The 23878-nt window shown below is 42.1% G+C and overlaps 1 protein-coding gene across 1 annotated transcript in view; it reads left to right on the plus strand.

Annotated features, from left to right (window-relative positions):
* The window catches only part of jade1 (jade family PHD finger 1), a 104875-nt gene extending 81509 nt beyond the window's left edge, over positions 1-23366 (plus strand). Inside the window, exons 7-10 of the mRNA XM_057859055.1 lie at positions 13280-13396; positions 13466-14011; positions 17417-17537; positions 22174-23366. Coding sequence (XP_057715038.1) covers positions 13280-13396; positions 13466-14011; positions 17417-17537; positions 22174-22874 — 1485 coding nt within the window. The 3' untranslated portion in view covers positions 22875-23366. The remainder of the gene's footprint in view (positions 1-13279; positions 13397-13465; positions 14012-17416; positions 17538-22173) is intronic.
* The last annotated feature ends 512 nt before the right edge of the window (positions 23367-23878 follow it).

Consider the following 23878-nt stretch of genomic DNA (forward strand, 5'->3'; position numbering starts at 1 on the left):
TAACGTTCAATAATCTTGCAACGTTACGAAAACATGTAACAAAATGGCTCAGTGGCGCCCCCTTGAAATTTTCAAAAAGGCCTCTCCATTTAGGTTTTTTCAACGTAGAGGGATGAAATTCGGAGAGTCGATACCTTGTACAAAACTGCTCCAAAAAGTCTCTTGCATGCATATTCCAAACCCAACAGGAAATCGGGTATTTTGGATTGAATGTGAAATTTTTATGGATTTACAGTGTGCACATTTTACACCTTGGCACCTAGGGAATTAGTTTGATCATTCTCAAAATTGGCGAGACTGTTCATGAGGCATATGAAATCTTAAGTTATCAAAATGGTGTGTTTTCATTATCGGGCCTGACCTGGGCGGGGTGCCAAAGTCGGCCATTTTTTCGCCAAAACACCGAATTCGGAAAATGACTGATAACTCCCTCATACAACGTTCAATCTATTTTAAATCTGGCGTGTGTGTGAGGTATACCAGCCTGAGCAGGACTGGATTGAAAATTTACCATTTGTGCTTGGCGCCTCCTAGTGGGAACAGGAAATGCCCTTTTTTTACGGGACACACTCCTCCTCTAAAGGGAAAAAATCAATCTACCTCAAAGCTGCATAAGGGAAGCCTTAAGACCTGTCTTCAGGTGCCTGATGAAAAATATTGAAGTTTTGTTTGAATATTGAAGCGGAGAAGTCCAAACAGGAAAGTGAAAATGACTGTCAACAATTTTTCTCTCCAAAAACTTTGAACAGTCATAACTCGGCAGATATACAACATATCTGCGCCAAACTTCCCGTGCTTGTTGAGAGTCATACCCTGAAGGGCCTTGTAGGGGTCATTTGCATCAACCCTACAGCGCCAACTAGTGGCAATAGAAAGTCACTCGTTTTTCCAATACATGTCCAGTTCTTTTCAGGTTGGTCATTGTAGTTTCAAGACCTATTAAAATACTTATTTACGGCCCATGTCCGCGTGTCTCTGTCTGTTGCCGTGACGACCCTTTATTCGCCATTTAAAGGAAATACTTTTTTTCAGAGACTCAGGCAGCTTATAGAGCCACAATATTTGGCACACTTGGTCGAATTGGCCCAGTTAGAATATTAATTTTGGTTTTGAATAAGGGCTTGGCTGCACAGCTCAGTAGTGCCTCCTTTTTTGTAGTACTCTCTCCAATAGTTTTTTTTTTTATCTGTTAGGTGTGTGAATGTAAAGAGGCGACTTTCGAGCTTGTTAGGTTCTAATGAGATGATTAGAGAGGAGGATCTGCCACCAACCTGACCTGCACACAGTCCGAGTTGCGTGACGTCCGAGTTGCGCTAGATTGCGAGGGCCCGTTCAGTCCTGCTTGCAGGCCTAGTTATTATTATTTTTTTTTCATGGCAAATGAAAATGGCCAATTTGAAGGCCTGAACATGCTCAAAAACTCACCAAAATTTGCACATACATCCGGCTTCGCGAAAATTTCGACAATTTGGCAACGTTTACAAAAAAAATTAAAAAATGGCTCAGTGGCGCCCCCTTGCAATTTTCAAAATGCCCTTTGCTTTGATGTATTTCAACGTAGGGCGATGAAATTTGGGGAGTGGATACGTTGTCCAGAACCGCTTCAAAAAGTCTAAAGCACCCATATTCCAAACCCAACAGGAAATGGGATATTCTGGATTGAATGTTGAAAAACATAGCATTTTGGGCGAAAACCAGCATGCACGTTTCAGACCGTTGCGCCGAGCCAGTACGTTGGATCTTCCTCAAAATTGGTGTAAGTGTTCATGAGACATATGAGATACTAAGTTGTGAAAATGGTGAGTTTTCGTCCACGGGCCTGACCTGGGCGGGGTACCAAAGTCGGGTGTTTTTTTGGCAACGCGCCAATTTCAGTAAATGATTAATAACTTCCTGATACAAGGTCCAATCTTTTTCATATTTGGCATGCATGTAAGGTGTCTTAACCTGAACACGACTGCATTGAAATATTTTCCATTAGGCCTGGCGCCCCCTTGTGGGAAGAGGAAACACCCTTTTTTACGAAAAAGGCTCCTCCTCCTGGTGAAAAACATCAATTGATCTCAAACCTGCATCAGGGGAGCCTTAAGACATGTCTTTAGGTATCTGATGAAAAATATTGAGTTTTCGTTGATGTTGCAGTATCCAAACAGGAAAGTGAAAAGACCCTCGGCATTTTCTCTCAAAATGGCAAATTTCAAGGTCTGAACATGCTCGAAAACTCACCAAAATGTGCACATACATGTGGCTTCATGTAGATTTCATGAATTTAGCAACATTGCCAAAAGATGTAATAAAATGGCTCAGTGGCGCCCCCTTCAATTTTTAAAAAAGGCCTGTCCTATTAGTTTTTTTCGACGTAGAGTGATGAAATTTGGGGAGTGGATACGTTGTGTAAAACTGCTCCAAAAAGTCTCTTGCACCCATATTCCAAACCCAACAGGAAATCGGGTATTATGGATTGAATCTTGCATTTTTGTCAAAAACCTGCATGCACGTTTGAGACCATTACGCCGAAGCAGTAAGTTGAATGCTTCTCAAAATTGGTCAGACATCCCAAAAACATGCATGGTAGGCTGATTGAGCACTCTAAATTGTCCGTAGGTATGAGTGTGCGCGTGAATGGTTGTATGTCTCCTTGTGCCCTGCAATTGGCTGGCAACCAGTGCAGGGTGTCCCCTGCCTCCTGCCCCGAGTTAGCTGGGATAGGCTCCAGCACCTCCGCGACCCTCGTGAGGAAAAGCGGCATGGAAAATGAATGAATGAATGAATGTTCATGACACATATGAGATGTTAGGTTATCAAAATGGTGACATTTCATTCACGGCCCTTTCCTGGGCAGGGGAGCAAATGTGTCTTATTTTTGACAATACAATTCAGTAAAAGACTACTGTATTTTTCCGACTATAAGTTGTGTTTTTTTTTCTTCATATTTTGGTTTGGGGTGCGACTTATACTCAGCAGTGACTTATGTGTGAAATTATTAACACATTATGATAACATTTCCCATGTTATTTAGGTGTTTTGGACTAATGGTTTTGTAAACTTGTTAGCATGCTATAGTTATCTGAATAACTCTTAATAGCTATGGCCATTTTCATTTGCCATGAAAAAATAATAATGAGTGCGCTCCCAGTTGGGCGTGAAAGCGCCACAAACTAAATGCATCCATTTCAATATAAAAAAGTCAATTATACAATTGAACATACATTGCCAAAGGCAGAACGCGAACGTGGCCATAGCTATTAACAGTTATTCAGATTACTATAGCATGCTAACAGGTTTACAAAACCATTAGGCCTGGTGCCCCCTGGTGAGTGAAATTATTAACACATTATGATATAATTTCCCGTGTTATTTTGGTGTTTTGGACTGATGGTTTTGTAAACTTGTTAGCATGCTATAGTTATCTGAATAACTGTTAATAGCTATGGCCACGTTCGCGTTCTGCCTTTGGCAATGTATGTTCAATTGTATAATTGACTTTTTTATATTGAAATGGATGCATTTAGTTTGTGGCGCTTTCACGCCCACCTGGGAGCGCACTCGCACTTGTTTACGTGAATAAGCGCTCGCACACCAGAAGAAGACAGACAGCCACGTAGCTCTGAGTGAGTGAGTGAGTGAGTGAGTGAGTGAGTGAGTGAGTGAGTGAGTGAGTGAGTGAGTGAGTGAGTGAGTGAGTGAGTGAGTGAGTGAGTGAGTGAGTGAGTGAGTGAGTGGACTAGTTAGCGAGAGAGAAAGACGGCTGCGAACCTACGTTCATTGTTTATGCCTTTAAAATATCTCTACAGAGGCAACGCCTGCGTGTATCATCTTTTCTGTTGTTGTGTGTTTTCCACCCGCGAGCGGACACTTACAGCCAGTTGTGTGGTTGTTTGAATGGTGTGCTAATGCTAGCGAACGCATGCTAATCTGTTACATTATTGCTGTAATAGTACGTAATTATCATTTATTTACGGTGATGTGAACCTGTTTGCTATCGAGGACCAAATTGATTCAACAAATTATGCGGACATCCAGAATTGTCTTTTTGGAGTTCGCTGTCTATAGCCAGGACTGAGCGGTAGCGTCCTGGTGAGGACAGTATATTCGCATTTCGTTGTTTATGCACTGTACACTGTACATTTATTCAGCATGTTGTTCTCTATTGTATCTTTATATTAAATTGCCTTTCAAGATGACATATCTGTTCTACGTGTTGGATTTTATCAAGTAAATTTCACCCACAAATGCGACTTATACTCGGGTAAGACTTTTGTTTCCTTAAAGCAGAGGGGTCCAATAGGAAAGTCATAATGACCGTGTTCAGGTGCCTAATAAACAATTTTGTTTTGTTAAAGCAGAGGGGTCCGATAAGAAAGTCATCATGACCGTCGCCATTTTCTCTCCCCACTAATTCTGAACATTCAGACATGCAATATATCTGCCTGGATATCTGTCTGTTGTCGACTGCCACCGCCCCGACCTGCCTGCCCTCCGACTTTCTTTGACGTCCGAGTCGCGCCATACGCGAGGGCCCGTCAGTCCTGCTTGCAGGGCTAGTTATTATTCTTCTTTTTTCAGGGCAAATGAAAATGGCCAATTTGGAGGCCTGAACATGCACGAAAAGTCACCAAAATTTGCACGTACGTGCAGATTCGCGTAAATTTCGATAATCTTGCGTCGTTTTGAAAAAATGTCAAAAAATGGCTCAGTGGCGCCCCCTTGACCCTTAAAATTTTCAAAAAGGCCTCTCCTCTCAGGTTTTCAACGTAGAGCAATGAAATTTGGGGAGTAGATACCTTATGCCTAACTGTTCAAAAAAGCCTCTTGCACCCATATTCCAAATCCAACAGGAAATCGGGTATTTTGGATCGAATGTGAAATTTTTTCGGTTCACAGTTGGAGTTTACGTTTGGAGGCTTGAATATGCATGAAAACTCACCAAAATTTGCACATACATTCAACTTTGCGTAAATTTTGATAATCTATAAAAAAAATTAACAAAATGGCTCAGTGGCGCCCCCTTGAAATTTTCAAAAAGGCCTCTCCTATTAGGTTTTTTCAACGTAGAACAATGAAATTTAGTGAGTTGATACATTGTACAAAACTGCTCCAAAAAGTCTCTTGCACCCATATTCCAAACCCAACAGGAAGCCGGAAATTTTGGGTCAAATGCGAAATTTTATCGATTTACATTTGAGACCTTGTCGCTGAAGGATAAAGTTGGATCGTCTTCAAAATTGGTCAGACTATTCAGGAGACCTATGAGATCTTAAGTTTTCAAAATGGTGTGTTTTCATTCAAGGGTCTGGCCTGGGCGTCGTCCCAAAGTCGGCCATTTTTGGGCAAAATACCAAATTCAGAAAATGATTAAAAACTCCGTGATACAACGTTCAATCTTTTTCATTTCTAGCATGTATATGAGATATCCCAGCCTGAACACGACTGCATTGAAATATTACCCATTAGGCCTGGCGCCCCCTAGTGGGAACAGGAAATGGCCTTCTTTACGAGACAGGCTCCTCCTCCAAGGGAAAAAAATCTATTGACCTCAAACCTGTTTCAGGGGAGCCTCAAGACATGTGTTCAGGTCCCTGATGAAAAATATTGAGGTTTCGTTGAAGCGGAGAGGTCCAAACTGGAAGTGAAAATGACCGTCAACAATTTGTCTCGCCAAAAACTTTGAACAGTCATAACTCGGCAGATATGCAACATATCTGCGCCAAACTTTCCGTGTTTGTTGAGAGTCATACCCTGAAGGTTCTTGTAGGGGTCATTTGCATCAACTCTACAGTGCCAACTAGTGGCGACAGAAAGAAGTTTTAAAAAAGGCCTTTCCTATTGGGTTTTTTCAACATAGAGCAAGGAAATTTGGGGAGTAGATACCTTATGCAAAACTGCTCCAAAAAGTCTCTTGCACCCATATTCCAAATCCAACAGGAAATCGGGTATTTTGGATCGAATGTGAAATTTTTATCGATTTACAGTGTGCACATTTTACACCTTGGCACCTAGGGAATTAGTTTGATCATTCTCAAAATTGGTGAGACTGTTCATGAGGCATATGAAATCTTAAATTATCAAAATGGTGTGTTTTCATTCACGGGCCTGACCTAGGCGGGGTGCCAAAGTCAGCCATTTTTTTGCCAAAACACCGAATTTGGAAAATTACTGATAACTCCCTCATACAACGTTCAATCTATTTTAAATCTGGCATGTGTGTGAGGTATACCAGCATGAGCAGGACTGGATTGAAAATTTACCATTTGTGCCTGGCGCCTCCTAGTGGGAACAGGAAATGCCCTTTTTTACGGGACACACTCCTCCTCTAAAGGGAAAAAATCAATCTACCTCAAACATGCTTAAGGGAAGCCTTAAGACCTGTCTTCAGGTGCCTGATGAAAAATATTGAAGGTTCGCTGAAGCGGAGGGGTCCAAACAGGAAAGTGAAAATGACCGTCAACAATTTTTCTCTCCAAAAACTTTGAACAGTCATAACACGGCAGATATACAACATATCTGCGCCAAACTTCCCGTGCTTGTTGAGAGTCATACCCTGAAGGGCCTTGTAGGTGTCATTTGCATCAACCCTACAGCGCCAACTAGTGGCAATAGAAAGTCACTCGTTTTTCCAATACATGTCCAGTTCTCTTCAGGTTGGTCATTGTAGTTTCAAGACCTATTAAAATACGTATTTACGGCCCATGTCCACGTGTCTCTGTCTGTTGCCGTGACGACCCTTTGTTCGCCATTTAAAGGAAATATTTTTTTTCAGAGACTCAGGCAGTTTATAGAGCCACAATATTTGGCACGCTTGGTCGAATTGGCCCAGTTAGAAGATTAATTTTGGTTTTTAATAAGGGCTTGGCTGCACAGCTCAGTAGTAGCTCCTTTTTTGTAGTACTCTCTCCAATAGGGGTTTTTATCTCTTGGGTGTGGGAATGTAAATAGGCGACTTTCGAGCATGTTAGGTTCTAATGAGATGATTAGAGAGGAGGATCTGCCACCACCCTGACCTGCACACAGTCCGAGTTGCGTGACGTCCGAGTTGCGCTAGATTGCGAGGGCCCGTTCAGTCCTGCTTGCAGGCCTAGTTAGGGCCCGAGCACTAGGCGTGCGAAGGCCCTATTGTAATGCAAAGGATTATTATTATTATTATTATTATTATTCTTCTTTCTTCATGGCAAATGAAAATGGCCAATTTGGAGGCCTGAACATGCACGAAAAGTCACCAAAATTTGCACATACGTGCAGATTCGCGTAAAATTTGATAATCTTGCGTCGTTTTGAAAAAATTTCAAAAAATGGCTCAGTGGCGCCCCCTTGACCCTTAAAATTTTCAAAAAGGCCTCTCCTCTCAGGTTTTCAACGTAGAGCGATGAAATTTGGGGAGTAGATACCTTATGCCTAACTGTTCAAAAAAGCCTCTTGCACCCATATTCCAAATCCGACAGGAAATCGGATATTTTGGATCAAATGTGAAATTTTTTCGGTTCACAGTTGGAGTTTACGTTTGGAGGCCTGAACATGCACGAAAACTCACCAAAATTTGCACATACATGCAACTTTGCGTAAATTTTGATAATCTACAAAAAAATTTAACAAAATCGCTCAGTGGCGCCCCCTTGAAATTTTCAAAAAGGCCTTTCCTATTAGGTTTTTTCAACGTAGAATGATGAAATTTGGTGAGTCGATACATTGCGTAAAACTGCTCCAAAAAGTCTCTTGCACCTATATTCCAAATCCAACAGGAAGTCGGAAATTTTGGATCAAATGCGAAATTTTATCGATTTACATTTGAGACCTTGTCGCTGAAGAAAATAGTTGGATCGTCTTCAAAATTGGTCAGACTATACAGGAGACATATGAGATCTTAAGTTTTCAAAATGGTGAGTTTTCATCCAAGGGTCTGGCCTGGGCGTAGTCCCAAAGTTGGCCATTTTTGGGCAAAACACCAAATTCAGAAAATGATTAAAAACTCCGTGATACAACGTTCAATCTTTTTCATTTCTAGCAAGTATATGAGATATCCCAGCCTGAACACGACTGCATTTAAATTTTACCCATTAGGCTTGGCGCCCCCTAGTGGGAACAGGAAATGGCCTTCTTTACGAGACAGGCTCCTCCTCCAAGGGAAAAAAATCTATTGACCTCAAACCTGTTTCAGGGGAGCCTCAAGACATGTGTTCAGGTGCCTAATGAAAAATATTGAGGTTTTGTAGAAGCGGAGAGGTACAAACTGGAAGTGAAAATAACCGTCAACAATTTGTCTCGCCAAAAACTTTGAACAGTCATAACTCGGCAGATATACAACATATCTGCGCCAAACTTCCCGTGTTTGTTGAGAGTCATACCCTGAAGGTTCGTGTAGGGGTCATTTGCATCAACTCTACAGTGCCAACTAGTGGCGACAGAAAGAAGTTTTAAAAAAGGCCTTTCCTATTGGGTTTTTTCAACATAGAGCAAGGAAATTTGGGGAGTAGATACCTTATGCAAAACTGCTCCAAAAAGTCTCTTGCACCCATATTCCAAATCCAACAGGAAATCGGGTATTTTGGATCGAATGTGAAATTTTCATGGGTTCACAGTAAGAGTTTACATTTGGAGGCTTGAATATGCATAAAAACTCACCAAAATTTGCACATACATGCGGCTTTGGATAACGTTCGATAATCTTGCAACGTTACGAAACAATTTAACAAAATGGCTCAGTGGCGCCCCCTTGAATTTTTCAAAAAGGCCTCTCCATTTAGGTTTTTCTCACATAGAGTGATGAAATTTGGAGAGTCAAAACTTTGTGCAAAACTGCTCCAAAAAGTCTCTTGCACACACATTCCAAATCCTACAGGAAATCGGGTATTTTGGATTGAATGTGAACTTTTTATCGATTTACAGTGTGCACATTTTACACCTTGGCACCTAGGGAATTAGTTTGATCATTCTCAAAATTGGTGAGACTGTTCATGAGGCATATGAAATCTTAAGTTATAAAAATGGTGTGTTTTCATTCACGGGCCTGACCTGGGCGGGGCGCCAAATTCTTCCATTTTTTCGCCAAAACACCGAATTCGGAAAATGACTGATAACTCCCTCATACAACGTTCAATCTATTTTAAATCTGGCATGTGTGTGAGGTATACCAGCCTGAGCAGGACTGGATTGAAAATTTACCATTTGTGCCTGGCGCCTCCTAGTGGGAACAGGAAATGCCCTTTTTTACGGGACACACTCCTCCTCTAAAGGAAAAAATCAATCTACCTCAAACCTGCATAAGGGAAACCTTAAGACCTGTCTTCAGGTGCCTGATGAAAAATATTGAAGTTTCGTTGAAGCGGAGGGGTCCAAACAGGAAAGTGAAAATGACTGTCAACAATTTTTCTCTCCAAAAACTTTGAACAGTCATAACTCGGCAGATATACAAGATATCTGCGCCAAACTTCCCGTGCTTGTTGAGAGTCATACCCTGAAGGGCCTTGTAGGGGTCATTTGCATCAACCCTACAGCGCCAACTAGTGGCGATAGAAAGTCACTCGTTTTTCCAAAACATGTCCAGTTCTTTTCATGTTGGTCATTGTAGTTTCAAGACCTATTAAAATACTTTTTTACGGCCCATGTCCACGTGTCTCTGTCTGTTGCCGTGACGACCCTTTGTTCGCCATTTCAAGGAAATATTTTTTTTCAGAGATTCAGGGAGCTTATAGAGCCACAATAGTTGGCACACTTGGTCGAATTGGCCCAGTTAGAAGATTAATTTTGGTTTTGAATAAGGGCTTGGCTGCACAGCTCAGTAGTGGCTCCTTTTTTGTAGTACTCTCTCCAATAGGGGTTTTTATCTCTTGGGTGTGGGAATGTAAATAGGCGACTTTCGAGCATGTTAGGTTCTAATGAGATGATTAGAGAGGAGGATCTGCCACCACCCTGACCTGCACACAGTCCGAGTTGCGTGACGTCCGAGTTGCGCTAGATTGCGAGGGCCCGTTCAGTCCTGCTTGCAGGCCTAGTTGTATATGAAATTTTATTGAAACGAAAATATTAAAACTGGGTTTAAGCTCAACATAAGGTTGTAAATTTTTGTTTGAGCTAATAATACTATTCGTAATTTAGTTCAGAGGTACATTTAGCAGTTTTTTTGTAGAAATATGTGTTTGAACGATTTGTTAAAAGCATTGTTTAAAAAAAAAAAAAGTTAGCATTTTATAGCATTTAAGCCAGCAGACTTTTGCTATGCAGGTTAGATTTCTTAAATTATCGATAGCTGCGGCTGTAATCCTAAAAAACTGAGTACCCATGATTTATGGTAAACTTAACTAGACCTTAGATTAATGATTTATAGAATTCTATCAAAAATGTAACCACAGTACTTTATAGGATTAATATATCTAGTTCTTGTCCCCTGCTTTCAACGACCAATGAGATCAAGTGTTCGCCATTCGCCAACCACGCCCCCTGCTTGAGTACTGCGGGCAGCAGCTGGACCTGCTGGCTCGGACCTGCAAACAATGAAAATTTAAAACAAAAAAAAATCTCCATTGCTGGTCATTATTTTTGACAAAAAAAAAAAAACCTTTCTCGAATTGCCCCAAAATCAACACAAAGTACCAAGCCAGCCACTGGTTCTACTCCAGTTCTGCCTGACAGGCACGTTTCAGCTCATTCATACAAAATGACATGCTTTTTTTTTTTGGACATTGGTGCCGTAAAGTGGGAGAGTCCTGTGATGGATTGCCTGCACTGCTGCACTTGGCTCACTTTTGCGTTGGCGGTTCATTCATAATAGACGGAATGTCCTGCGCCGTCAACGGCAGCCAGCGAGTTGTGATTTGGCCAAAAATCCGGACCACTTTTTGTCTAATAGCGTACCGCACGTAACACATCATCTTTGCTCATTAATATTCATGACGTTAGCAACTGTTGCCAAGGGGGTCAAACTTGCGTTTGTCCCTCATCCTACATACATGTAAATAGTGTATGAACGAGATACCTACCAATTCTGTCCGAAAATAATGTCTCTGGTGCCAAATTCACTGGTAGAGATGTGGAAGAGCATACAAATGTTCGTTAAAGAGATGGCTTGAGTGTCGAGGGCTGAATAAGATGGGAAAATCTGCCGACCTGATCCAGACGTAGCTTTTTTATCGATACCTTTTTCTTGTGTGCATTGCCTTGCGCCACTGACAATGACATTCTCCTGTTTCAACAAGCTCTCCTTTACCACCATATGCCCTGTCTTCTCTCAGTGTTTGGCTTTGGGAAACGTATGAAGAAAACAGCCTTCGTATATGGACGGTCATAATGTCTAGTCGTTTGTACAAGCTCCATAGCAGCAGTGTTTCCTCAGCATGTCCTTTTTGAAAGATTACTGGCAGAAAACGAGTAGAGCTGTCCCGACTAGTCGACGTTGTCGACGTCATCGATGACGTAAATACGTCGACGGGCAAAACATACCGTCGACGGGTAATGACGGGTTAAAAAAAAAAAAAATTTTTACATGCGGATAAAGTTTAGAATGGTGGGCGCTCGCGATGCAAGCGGTGAAAAAAAGCGGACCAGAATGGCCAGAGCCTGGAATTATTTTAAGGAAAATATGGAGGGTGCCACTGTGTGTAGTCTTGCTAAGCTGAGCTCGCATACCCGCACGTAGCACGTCGGCAATGACCGAACACTTGAAGCGCCGTCACCCAAGAGTAATTTTGGAACACAACAAGCGAGCGCAGTGTTTTTCAACACTAGTGTGCCATGAGAGATCGTCAGGTGTGCCGCGAGAAATCGGGCGGAGGTAAAGTAGGAGGGAAGGAAGGAGTAGGTAGAAAGTTCTGGTTGTTTGAGGATGAGCGGGGTAGTGCTCGTGCCGCGTTCAAGAACTGCTCGAATTCCTAGCTATCAGCGACCTTGCTGTCCGCGACAATGTGGACCCCAGCACGTCTACTGCACATCATTTGGTTAGACTCGTCGTGTGTCGATATACTCGAAAGTGTCCTTGAAAAACACTGGCGGATTATAAGTCCATAAAACTTTTTAATGATTTTTTTTTTTTTAAATTGAAGTTGCCTTTATGTGCGTCTTCTCAACTTGCATCATTAAGTTTTTTTCCACATGTACATCATGTTATTAATCTACTCTAATGCTGCCCCTGAAAGCTGTAGATCTCGACATCTCTGTGCACAGCATGCAGATTGTATTTATTAGGATCGTGGAAGCTCCCACTTGGGGAAAATATATACATATATCCTGTATATACATAATATAATAAAAATATATATGGAGACAGCACTGGTCTGGTTACTGTAATCCATGACTGCACTAAGTTAGTTACTTTATATTATAAAATATCATTGTGTGTATACTTCTAGTAGTATACTATCAAATTAGTACTATATATTTAATTTTTAGTTACCGGTACTATGACTGTGTGCCTTTCATTCAAAATAATTGTAATATTTCAGTGTGCCTTCTGCTTTATCTATTTTCAGATTAAAACAAAAGTTGAACAGTTTTTCCTCTCCCCCAAAAAATGTGGAATGCGCACCAAAATGAGCATCTGAACTCACACAAAGTATTCTGAAAATGATTGTCCGGGACATTGCAATTCATTTTAACATTTAGAACAATATAGACATACCACAAAAAGAATAAGAATTGTTTTGAATCCTGTTAAAAAGGTGAGGTCACCGTGTTTCCGTTTACATTTTTTTTGCAGTAATTAATGCCAGCAGCATTTGACCTCATTGTTTGGGATTTATTATTGATATTTATGTTATTTATTCATACGTTAATAAAAGAATTTAGGTGTTCCAAAATGTTCTTTTGTGAACTAATAAGCTTCAACAAAAAATTCATTATTTAAAAAAAAAAAGAAAAAAAATTTATTAGATTAGTCGACTAATCGTAAAAATAGTCGTCTGACTAATCGGGAGGAAATTTGTCGTTTGGGACAGCCCTAAAAACGAGCAGTACTTGCATGGGGTGTATGCGAGCGTGCTTGTATATTGATCCCCTTTCCGGTTTACGATGCTGACGTTACGCAGCCTTGCGGTCTAAAAATAGCATTCGCTTGGTATACTATTGGCATAAATGTGGCCCAAATATGAGTTTGAAACCACTGCCATAAATCATAAGGAAATTATCCAAAATGTGCTGAAAGTACCTTAAAAATAGGAATTAGTACGTTTTTGCCATTGGAAATGAATGTTATTATTATTTGGTGCAAATGTGAGCATGAGTGGCGAAATCCAAAGCGATCTTCTCCTCATTGCCCAGACTTCCTTAGACCTCTTGATTGTTTTTGGGGGTGCAGGTGAGCATCGGGAACCCGGAGAAGATGGAGCCCATCACCAACGTGTCGCACATTCCCAGCAACAGGTGGGCGCTCAACTGCTGCCTGTGTAAAGACAAGACGGGAGCCTGCATCCAGGTAGCTACGACGGACCGGACTCCACCGATAGTCGAGACCGACCCTGCTTTTTTTTGTTGTTGTTGATAGTGCTCGGCCAAAAACTGCCGTGTGGCCTTCCACGTGACGTGCGGCCTCCACGCCGGCCTGGAGATGACCACCATCCTCACCCAGGACGACCAAGTCAAGTTCAAGTCCTACTGCCCCAAGCACTCTGGGCCGGAGGCCGACCGCTCCGGGGAGCGAGACGAAGAGGAGGAGGAGCAGGGCGTGGACGGGAGGGGCGAACGGCGGGTGAATAGCAAAGGGGATCCGGGCCCGGCCTCGTCCTCTCGCCCGCTCTGGCCTCGCGACCCGCAGGAAATGCGCGTCAACGTCCGCAAGATGAAGTTGCGAGAGATGGAGGAGGTCTTTTACGAGTTTGTGGACGCCAGAGAGGTGGGGCGCCACTTGAAGATGGCGCCTGAGACAGTGGACTTTGTATACCAGTACTGGAAGCTGAAGCGCAAAGCCAACTTCGACCAGCCGCTGCTGACGCCCAAGAAGGACGAGGAGGATGGCCTGGCCCGACGGGAGCATGAGGTGCTGCTCCGACGCCTGCAGCTCTTCACTCACCTCCGTCAAGACCTGGAGAGGGTAGGTGACCCCAGCCCCTCCGGAAAAGCTCCGGGGAGGGCCCGTCCCCCTCCGGGAGCCTGAAATATCTTTTGACCTTTCCCCAAAAAAACCCCACATTTTTTTTTTTTTTCCCGTTCATTTAAATAAAACTGCAACATTATTCTTTCTATATTGAAATGATTCTTTTTACCATTAAAATTGAATAAATGTGTAAAAAAAAAAAAAAAAAAAAAAAAAAATATATATATATATATATATATATATATATATATATTATTTGATATAAACATATTTAAAGGGATCCTCGATCTTAAAGACATGTAGGCTCTAATAAACCACAAATGTTCTCTTCTACTAAAATATGTTGTTAGAAACACTTAAAATGTATCAATGGCAGTATTTTATAATATTTAGTACATAATTTGATCGATAGTTTGCGCCATGTTTTGCGGTCTCTGAGTGATGACGTAAATGGGACGTTTCCAATTGTGTACACCAATTGTATATTGCTGCCTAAACTCGCGAAGTAAAATGCCACGATGTGCTGCTTTAGGATGCAATTTCCAGTCAAATGGAAACAAGGGGAGTGACGTGAGTCTCTACAGATTCCCTATTGACAAGAAGAGGAGAAAGGTTTGGGAAAATGCCTGTAGACTGACAAAACTTCCCAAAGACCCAAGGCTTTGTTCTTGCCAGCTTTCTCCTTCTGCGTTCAAGGCTTTTAGTCGACGACAACTTATGAAAGAGCTGACTGGAGCGTCTGGATTAGGGCTGCAGCTATCGAATATTTTAGTAATCGAGTAATTGACTGAAAATTCTATCGATTAATTGAGTAATTGGATAAAACAAATATATTTTTAGGTGAAGAGCAATTATAAATATACATGACAAAACAAGACATTTCATCTAATCTTGAACCATTTTCAGTCAATCAATGTCTTTCTTTTCGATGTTTATTGTTGAAAACAGCCAACAATTGCATCTCAGATGTAACTAGAATAAAAAAAGAGTAATTCACTGGTTTCACTCCAAAAACTTTTAGATCTTAAAAAAAAAAATATATATATATATATATATATATATATCTTACCTAAAAATGCTGTTACGCTTGAAAACACACATCACTTAAAAGTTTGGGGTTTTTTCCCCCCACGTGTTTCAATTGAATTTCTATTTGTGTCAAGCCATTTTTAAGTTCTAGTTAAGTTTTAAGTTAGTCTAAACTGTAAGTCCTGATAGTAGTTTGAGTTTTTGCAGTGTTCAAAATAAATGTATGATACAGGCTGTATTGGAGCACATTAGGGACCAGTGCTACTTGGTGTTTTATCCAGCAATGACTACTGAGCTAAAATTGATAGTTAACATTATTAAGTTTTTATTTTACACCCTCATCACTCCACAACGCTATGTTATGTTAGAGCCTGTATGTAAGACACGTTAGTCACGCATCGACAGTGGTCATAATTAATAGAAACCTAGCCCTCCGCAGGGCTAACGTTACTTGAGCTTGTGACAGTAACGTTAATCTTATTTATTAGCGCTTAGCGCTCTTTATTAGCGCTTAGCGTGCTACTGCTTTAAGATGGCGGCGGTTTACTAACGCTGCCCAGACGCGGCCGAGTCTGTCGTTTCGCATCTAGTTCAACATACATGTGATCTCTATGAGACTCATCAGACGCTACCTGCTACCAACATAGCATCGTGCGGGCAAGTATTTAGCAACGTCGGCGTCGTTTGTAGCGGCTGTCGGCTGCAGTAAGTTTTTTGCTTCGTCCTCTACGCACGTAATATCAGCGCGTTGTCCCGCATTAAAAGTAGTCCGAGCAAAACGTGATGCTTAGAGCTGTCAAAATAAACGATTACTCGATGTGAATAAAATTACTTGGATCCGTTTTCTAAACTCGAGTTGCTCGGTATTCGTTTCAGCTCTAGTCTGGATGTAGGCAGAGACTAAAATCAAATGCTGTTCCAACTATTTTCCCTCACAAGAAGCCTCAACGCACTCAGATAGCGAGTGATATGCGCGCAATAAATCGGCAAAGACAAACACTGGCCACTCTCTAAAGCGGGCAAGCAGCTCCTGTTGCTACGGTGGGAGGCGAACCTTCGGGCGTACCGCTAGTCACAGAGGAAGCTAATAATTCCCCTCTACTGTCAGTTCATCAGGCAGTAAGTGTGTCTGTTCAGTATTCACCTAATATGAGTGATGCTGCCACTCAAACTGATCCAGACACGTCCGATGCAGCAGAACACTGGCTAGCTGATTGGCGCCAAGCACTTAATATGGACCACCCTTAACGTAGCTAAACGTGAGTAGGATGTACAAGACATGGAGGACACTCGATCCCAGGATTTGTTCCCGTCAGATGATGAATTTAATGAGTACAGTCAGCCACAATACAATTCCGGTCCTGATTATCACACGTGTGCATTCATAGTTTTATTACCTTCAGCGAGAGTTTTTAATGTCAAGAGGCATAAAAATTCAAATGCACAAATGACAAAGTGTGTTCAAACTTTTGGCCTGTATCTACATAATTATATTGGAATAAGTTTGACCACCCAATAGCTCACCTTGAAGGTCTAACAGCATACTGTCTCGCTTCGTTGTCATTGAGACACCAGTTTTGCCCAACTCTTGTCTCATCAGGTATTTCCTGCTCTGCATTTTTGCCTTTTGCTGCTCGTCTTGTGAACGACTGACAGTGCTGTCCTGCTCTTCACTTTGGAAGGGCAGAACTGATGACATTTTGGGGTAGCTAACAAGTGAGTCAGTAAGAATTGCGACCTATCGGTTAAACAAATTTTACAAATTTCATTAAAACGAAAACATTAAGAGGGGTTTTAATATTAAATTATTATAACTCATACTAACATTTATATTTTAAGAATTACATGTCTTTAAGATCGAGGATCCCTTCAACACATTTAATTCATGGAAATTTAAAAAGATTTATTTTTAAATCAAATTTCTTACTTGGGGGCATATTTGTTTTTTTGTTTTAATGAACATTATTGTTTGTGTACAAAACAATTATAGTAATAGTGATATTAGGGCTGGGCAATGATTACACATTTGAATGGCATTGTGAAGTCGAGATACATATTTCTAGCAGCTGTTCTAATAATTGTGCACTGAGGGTTTAACCCTAACCCTAGTACTAAATACTACGGACTATCGAATTCATGATTTGATGACAACACAATTCATCGTAATGTCACGTGAGTCATCTCGATTCAAATTCTAATTGTTGTGAGGTCTTTAAGAGGCAGTTTCATGAAATGAGCAGAAAGTTTGTGTGCACTCAAAGTCAAAAGAGCAGCGAACAGGTCAAAGCTGAGATGTAGTGGAGCCGAGAGCAGCGCAAAGCAACCGTACGGCACGGCGGCATTTAACCGGGTGACCCGCTGCCATCCCATCAGGTGCGCAACCTGACCTACATGGTGACCCGACGTGAGAAGATGAAGCGTTCCTTATGGCGGATTCAGGAGCAGATCTTCCAGCATCAACTTCAGCTCGTAGACCGGGAGACGCTCGGCGGCGGTGAGTCCCGTCCTCGACAAAAAACAATGCAGTTTCGAAGAGTCCGCGTCAGAGTTGTCCGATATCAGGTGGCCGATTTTTTTTTTTTTTTTAATGATTGACATCAGTTTTGGGCCAATGCATGTTGCCTTCAAAGTGAATGTAGAAGCCTTCTGCCCTTGCACAAGGGCTGGTCACAGTTGAGCACACCAGTTATGCTTATTGACCATTAGATGTCTCCAAACTAAGATGCTTTGGATTTATATATACACTCACCGGCCACTTTATTAGGTACACCATGCTAGTACCGGGTTGGACCCCCTTTTGCCTTCAGAATTGCCTCAATTCTTCATGGCATAGATTCAACAAGGTGCTGGAAGCATTCCTCAGAGAGTTTGGTCCATATTGACATGATTGCATCACACAATTGGTGTAGATTTGTCGGCTGCACATCCATGATGCTAATCTCCTGTTCCGCCACATCCCAAAGATGCTCTATTGGATTGAGATCTGGTGACTGTGGAGACCATTTGAGTACAGTGAACTCATTGTCATGTTCAAGAAACCAGTCTGAGATGATTCCAGCTTTATGACATGGCGCATTATCCTGCTGCAAGTAGCCATCAGAAGATTGGTACATTGTGTGGTCTTAAAGGGCTGGACATGGTCAGCAACAATACTCAGGTAGGCTGTGGCGTTCCAATGATGCCCAGTTGGTACCAATGGGCCCAAAGAGTGCCAAGAAAATATTGCCCACACCATTACACCACCACCACCTGCCTGAACCGTTGATACATGGCAGGATGGAGCCATGGTTTCATGTTTTTGACGCCAAATTCTGACCCTACCATCCGAATGTCGCAGCAGAAATCGAGACTCATCAGACCAGGCAACGTTTTTCCAATCTTCTGTCGTCCAACTTCGATGAGCTTGTGCAAATTGTAGCCTCAGTTTCTTGTTCTTAGCTGAAAGGAGTGGCACCCGGCGTGGTCTTCTGCTGCTGGAGCCCATCTGCCTCAAAGTTCGAAGTACTGTGCATTCAGAGATGCTCTTCTGCCTACCTTGGTTGTAACGGGTGGTTATTTGAGTCACTGTTGCCTTTCTTTCAGCTCGAACCAGTCTGGCCATTCTCCTCTGACCTCTGGCATCAACAAGGCATCTCCGCCCACAGAACTGCCGCTCACTGGATATTTGTTCTTTTTCGGACCATTCTCTGTAAGCCCTAGAGATGGTTGTGCTTGAAAATCCCAGTAGATCAGGAGTTACTGAAATACTCAGACCAGCCCTTCTGGCACCAACAACCATGCCACGTTCAAAGTCACTCAAATCACCTTTCTTCCCCATACTGATGCTCGGTTTGAACAGCAGGAGATTGTCTTAAACCATGTCTACATGCCTAAGTGCACTGAGTTGCCGCCATGTGATTGGCTGATTAGAAATTAAGTGTTAACAAGCAGTTGGACAGGTGTACCTAATAAAGTGGCCGGTAAGTGTATGTTGGTATCTCCACTTACGAAATTAATTGGTTCCTGAAGTAGTTTCGTAAACTGAAAAATCCATAAGTCAAGATGTCTTTTCCATGGAAATACCATAATCCGTTCCACTGCCTCCAAAATTAAGACATACATCTTTTATAATGCATAAAAATGCATGAAAACATAAAACAAATACATGTTAATATTAGATAATTGCACAATAACATAAGAGTTGTGCATAATTAAAAACAAATATTAAACGTTAATACTCACGAAAAGCTGTCGGAACACCTCATGGCCTGAGGGGTGAATGAAGAGGACGCCAAGACACATTCAGTGGTATGAAAAAGTATCTGAACCTTTTGGAATTTCTCACATTTCTGCATAAAATCACCATCAAAGGTGATCTGATTTTTGTCAAAATCACACAAGTGAAAAGTGTCAAGCTTCAACTAAAACCACCTAAATAGTTATAGGTTTTCATATTTTAATGAGTATGGCATGCAAACAATGACAGAATGGGGGAAAAATAAGTGAACCCTCTTCCTAAGGCGAGAGCAACTGAAACCAATTGTTACCAAACAATTTAAGTCAGGTGTGTGCCCAATCACTGATGAGTGGTTTAAAGCTGCCCTGCCCACTATAAAACACACCTGGTAACAATTGTCTTGATGAGAAGCATTGTCTGATGTGCATCATGGCTCGGTCAAAAGAGCTGTCTGTAGACTTGCAATCAAGGATTGTTGATTTGTATAAAGCTTAGAAAGGACACAATACCATCTCTAAAAGTCAGGATGTTCATCAATCGACAGTCAGAGAAGGAGTCTACAAATGGAGAGAGTTTGGCACTGTTGCTTCTCTCCCAAGGAGTGGCCATCCACCAAAGATGACGCCAAGAGTTCAGCGCAGAATACTCAGAGAGGTAAAAAAAAAAAAAAAAAGAAGAACCCTAGAGTGTCTGCTAAAGAGTAAATCACTGGCACAGTTCAATATCTCTGTTAAGGGAGTTCCAAAAAAATCAATTATTACATGCATCGCGATTCGACCCGTGACGATTTGATTACGATTCATAAAGGTTCAAAAACGATGATTTTACCTCATAACTTTATGACAGCCGCTCATAGTGGAATGAAATTCCAAGACACGTCTGCCGCCTGGACACGTTTAACGCACAACGTTATGATGGATACTGCCGGTTACTGAGCGAGAGAATTACTCCTTTTCAAAAGACTGGAAAATAAATTTGTGTATGAGACAGGCAAGGACCCGGACGCTTCATGTGCGCAAGTTATTTTTTAGAGCGAGAGGGGAAGAGAGTTCGTCGCTCCTTGTCTTTCAGTTGTTGCTAAGACCCGTGTGAGTCTATAAAAGGTGAGTACACGAACCCTCTTGTACTGTTTAGCCGTTGTTGTTTTTGAGATGTTAATAGTTGCCGCTGAGTGCTAAGCTAATTAGCTAATTCGCTAACACGTATTTCATATGCAGAACGTGCAAAACCATGATTAAGTACAGCAGTAACACTACAAACATGCAAAATAGTACAGAAATCTGCGAAGACAAAGTATATTGGTTAAAAGAAGTCTTGTTTCTAAAGACACAGTTTCCAGAAAGTGTGGTACTCATTCCACCTGTGTAAATTTTATGGTATTGTTGAGAGACATAAGTACTGCCTTTAAAATGGTTAGTTTTTGCACTTTCTTGTAAAAATAAATAAAAAAGCAGCATGAGGGGCAGCTTTTTGTTGTATGGGCATGTTTCCATCGTTCCTGTTGAATCATTAGGATATTTTAAATAAATAATGGACATGAATTTGTTTGGTTACTTTATTATTTAGTAATGTACGATGCATCGATCATTGTGATCATCGTCAATACTGTGATCATCGTGCAATAATCGAATCGTAGCACCCTGAATTGTAATCGAATCGTGGGGTGCCTAAAACGGCACACCCCTAATCTCTGTGCGCACATCAACTATATGTAAAACTCTGGCCAAGAATGGTGTTCATAGGAGTACTCAGTACTCTACATAGGAAGCCACTGCTGTCCAAAAAACATTGTTGCTCGTTTAATGTTTGCAAAAAGGCACTTGGAAACTTCACAGAAGTTTTGGCTAAATATTTTGTTGACTGATGAAACCAAAGTTGAATTGTTTGGGAGTAACACACAATGTCATGTGTGGAGGAAAAATGGAACAGCTCACCAACATCAACACCTCATCCCCATCGTGAGGCATGTGGGAGCGAGCATCATGATTTGGGCTGTATTGCTGCCTCAGGGCCTGGACAACTTGCAATCATTAATGAAAGAATGAATTCAAAAGTTTTTCAGGAAAACCTGAGGCCGTCTTGTCAGACAGTTGAAGCTCAAAAGAGGATGGATGCTGCAATGAGATAATGATCCAAAACACAGAAGTAAATCAACTTCAAAATACACATTCTGGAGTGGCCAAGTCAATTTCCAGACTTGAATCCCATTGAGATGCTGTGGCATGACCTAAAGACAGCAATTCATGCCAGACATCCCAGGACTCTGACTAAACTACAGCAGTTTTGTAGAGAGGAATGGGTTAAGATTAGTCCTGATCGATGTGCCAGACTTATCTGCAGCTACAGGAAGGGTCTGGTTGAACGTATTGCTGCCAAATAGGGGGCCACAAAATATTGAATATGATGGTTGACTTATTTTTTCCCTCTTCTGTCATTGTTTGCATGGCATCCTCATTAAAATATGAAAACCTGTAAATGTAGTTTTTAGTTCAAGCATTTTTTTTCATCTGTGTGATTTTGATAAAGATCAGATCACAATTCGTGGATTTTATGCAGAAATGTGATAAAAGGTTCTGATAATTTTTCATACCACTGTACAGTAGAGGTCCCTCTTAGCCAACTGGATACCAGGACGTTGCTAGGCAATAGCCAATGACAGCAGCTATAAATCTGTTAGGTTAGGTAGCAACTCATGCTGTATTTTTGCCTTTTGTAACAAGGGGCAACATTTTCTTATTGAGGCGTGTCATAACTTGAAAATTCTGTATGTAGAGACATTTGTAAGTAGAGGTACAACTGTGTGCGTGTACATATGTAGTTGGATAATATGGGATTATCACTTAAGTCATTATCGGACAACTCTATCCTGCGTCGGAAGTGTACTCATTCCCAAATTTAATGCCGGCGTCCGCAGGGAAGCAGTCTGAGACGGACCCGCGGCATCTCTTCTCGTCGGACCGGCCGAACTCTCGGGCGTCCCGGTCCCCGTGGGGCCACAAGACCAAACGGCGCTCCAAGCAAGACCGGGGGAAGGCGCGCGAAAGGAAAGCCGTCTCGGAGAAGGACCCCGGAAGCCCCGCGGTCCGAGAGTCGGACCCTCGGACTGCGAACCACCTCGAAGACTCTGCGCTCGGACGGCCGGACTCCATGAAGCGTGAGGCTGCGCCCCGGGAAAGCCGCGGCCCCAAATGGCACAAGAAAAGCGTGCGGGGAGAGGCCCCGGGCCCCGAACGGAGGCGAGAAAAACGAGCGGAGCGCAAAAAACGGCGGCGGCCCGAGGTTTTCCCCGAGGGCTCCGAACAACTTGACAGGACCGTCTCGGTCCGGCTGGTGGACATCAGGTCGTCGGAGGGCGGAGAAAGGAGCTCGGGGAAGTTGCCGCCGGCAGCCAAAGGTTGGGGCGAGTTCCGAATCCCCAAGCGGCGCGACGGCTCGGAGCTTCGGCCGCTCACCAACACGCCGCCGGGGCCCCAGCGACGCCCCAGGACCGGGCTGCGCACGGGGTCCGAGAACGAGGGCCTGAAAAGGTGCCGCTCGCGCCGGCCGAGGGGCGACGCCTCCCTCGCCCGCCGCTACGGCACCGACGTCATCTGCCGCGGCGTCCTGGCGTCGTGACAAAAATAGAATCAAAGATAAGCCGCTTTTATTTTTCTGGTGAAAATGTCTTGACGAGAGCTGATATTTATTTTTTATGTGTAACAAACGTTATTTTCAGAAGTCGTTTTGCACCGGGCGGGGCAGGAAGCGGCCATTTTACCGTTGGCTCCACGTTAGCACTTAAGTGTCGTTGAAATAGCAGCGCCGCCGCGTGCCTCACTTATTTCAAGGGTTTGCACTACCAGCGGCCACACTTATTTTTACACTGAAGAGTAACTTTGAAAAGAGATATTTTCTATCCCAAGCTGTTGCTGCTGCTGTACTACTGTTTGTTTTGATTGTTTTTGTCTGAAAGAGGAATAAACATCTCTGGAGGAAAGACATGGATATTTCTATTGATTGAAGAAAAAAAAAATGCTTTTAATCATTCTAAATGCTCAGACTTCATAATGTATTGACATGACACATTCCCCATTCACTGCGTCACGCCTTCCCAAAAAAGTACAAAAGCTGTACTGCATACAAACGGGAAGGATTGTCTCAGGAGTGATTTGTTCAAGAATTCAAGGTAATTGTTATATTTTTCGTACCATGCATGCATTATGAAACGTGAAAAAAAATCAATGGGAGAAGTTAGCTGCTACTGCATTGGCATTATACTTCGCAATATTTTTGTAAAAAAAAATAGCCACCTAAACGTGTTTTTGCTTTTAACCAAGAATCAAGACCCTTTTACGTCCATATCTACAAAGAATTCAGGGATTTAAGCATTTATTCACAAGAATTTTTTTTAACGGAAAGTTTTTACATTAGGCTGCCGCTACATTTGCTTACTCACGAGCATCATAGTTCGCAATATTTACGTAAAAGAAATGCTACTTGCACGTTTTTTTTTGCTTTTAACCAAGAATCGAGACTTGTTTTACATCCATATCTATAAAGAATTCAGGGATTTAAGCATTTATTCACAAGAATTTTCAATGGAAAAAGCTCTACATTAGGCCGTCGCTACATTTGCTTAC

This window comes from Corythoichthys intestinalis, chromosome 15 (genome assembly GCF_030265065.1).
Source record: "Corythoichthys intestinalis isolate RoL2023-P3 chromosome 15, ASM3026506v1, whole genome shotgun sequence".
Lineage (NCBI taxonomy): Eukaryota > Metazoa > Chordata > Actinopteri > Syngnathiformes > Syngnathidae > Corythoichthys > Corythoichthys intestinalis.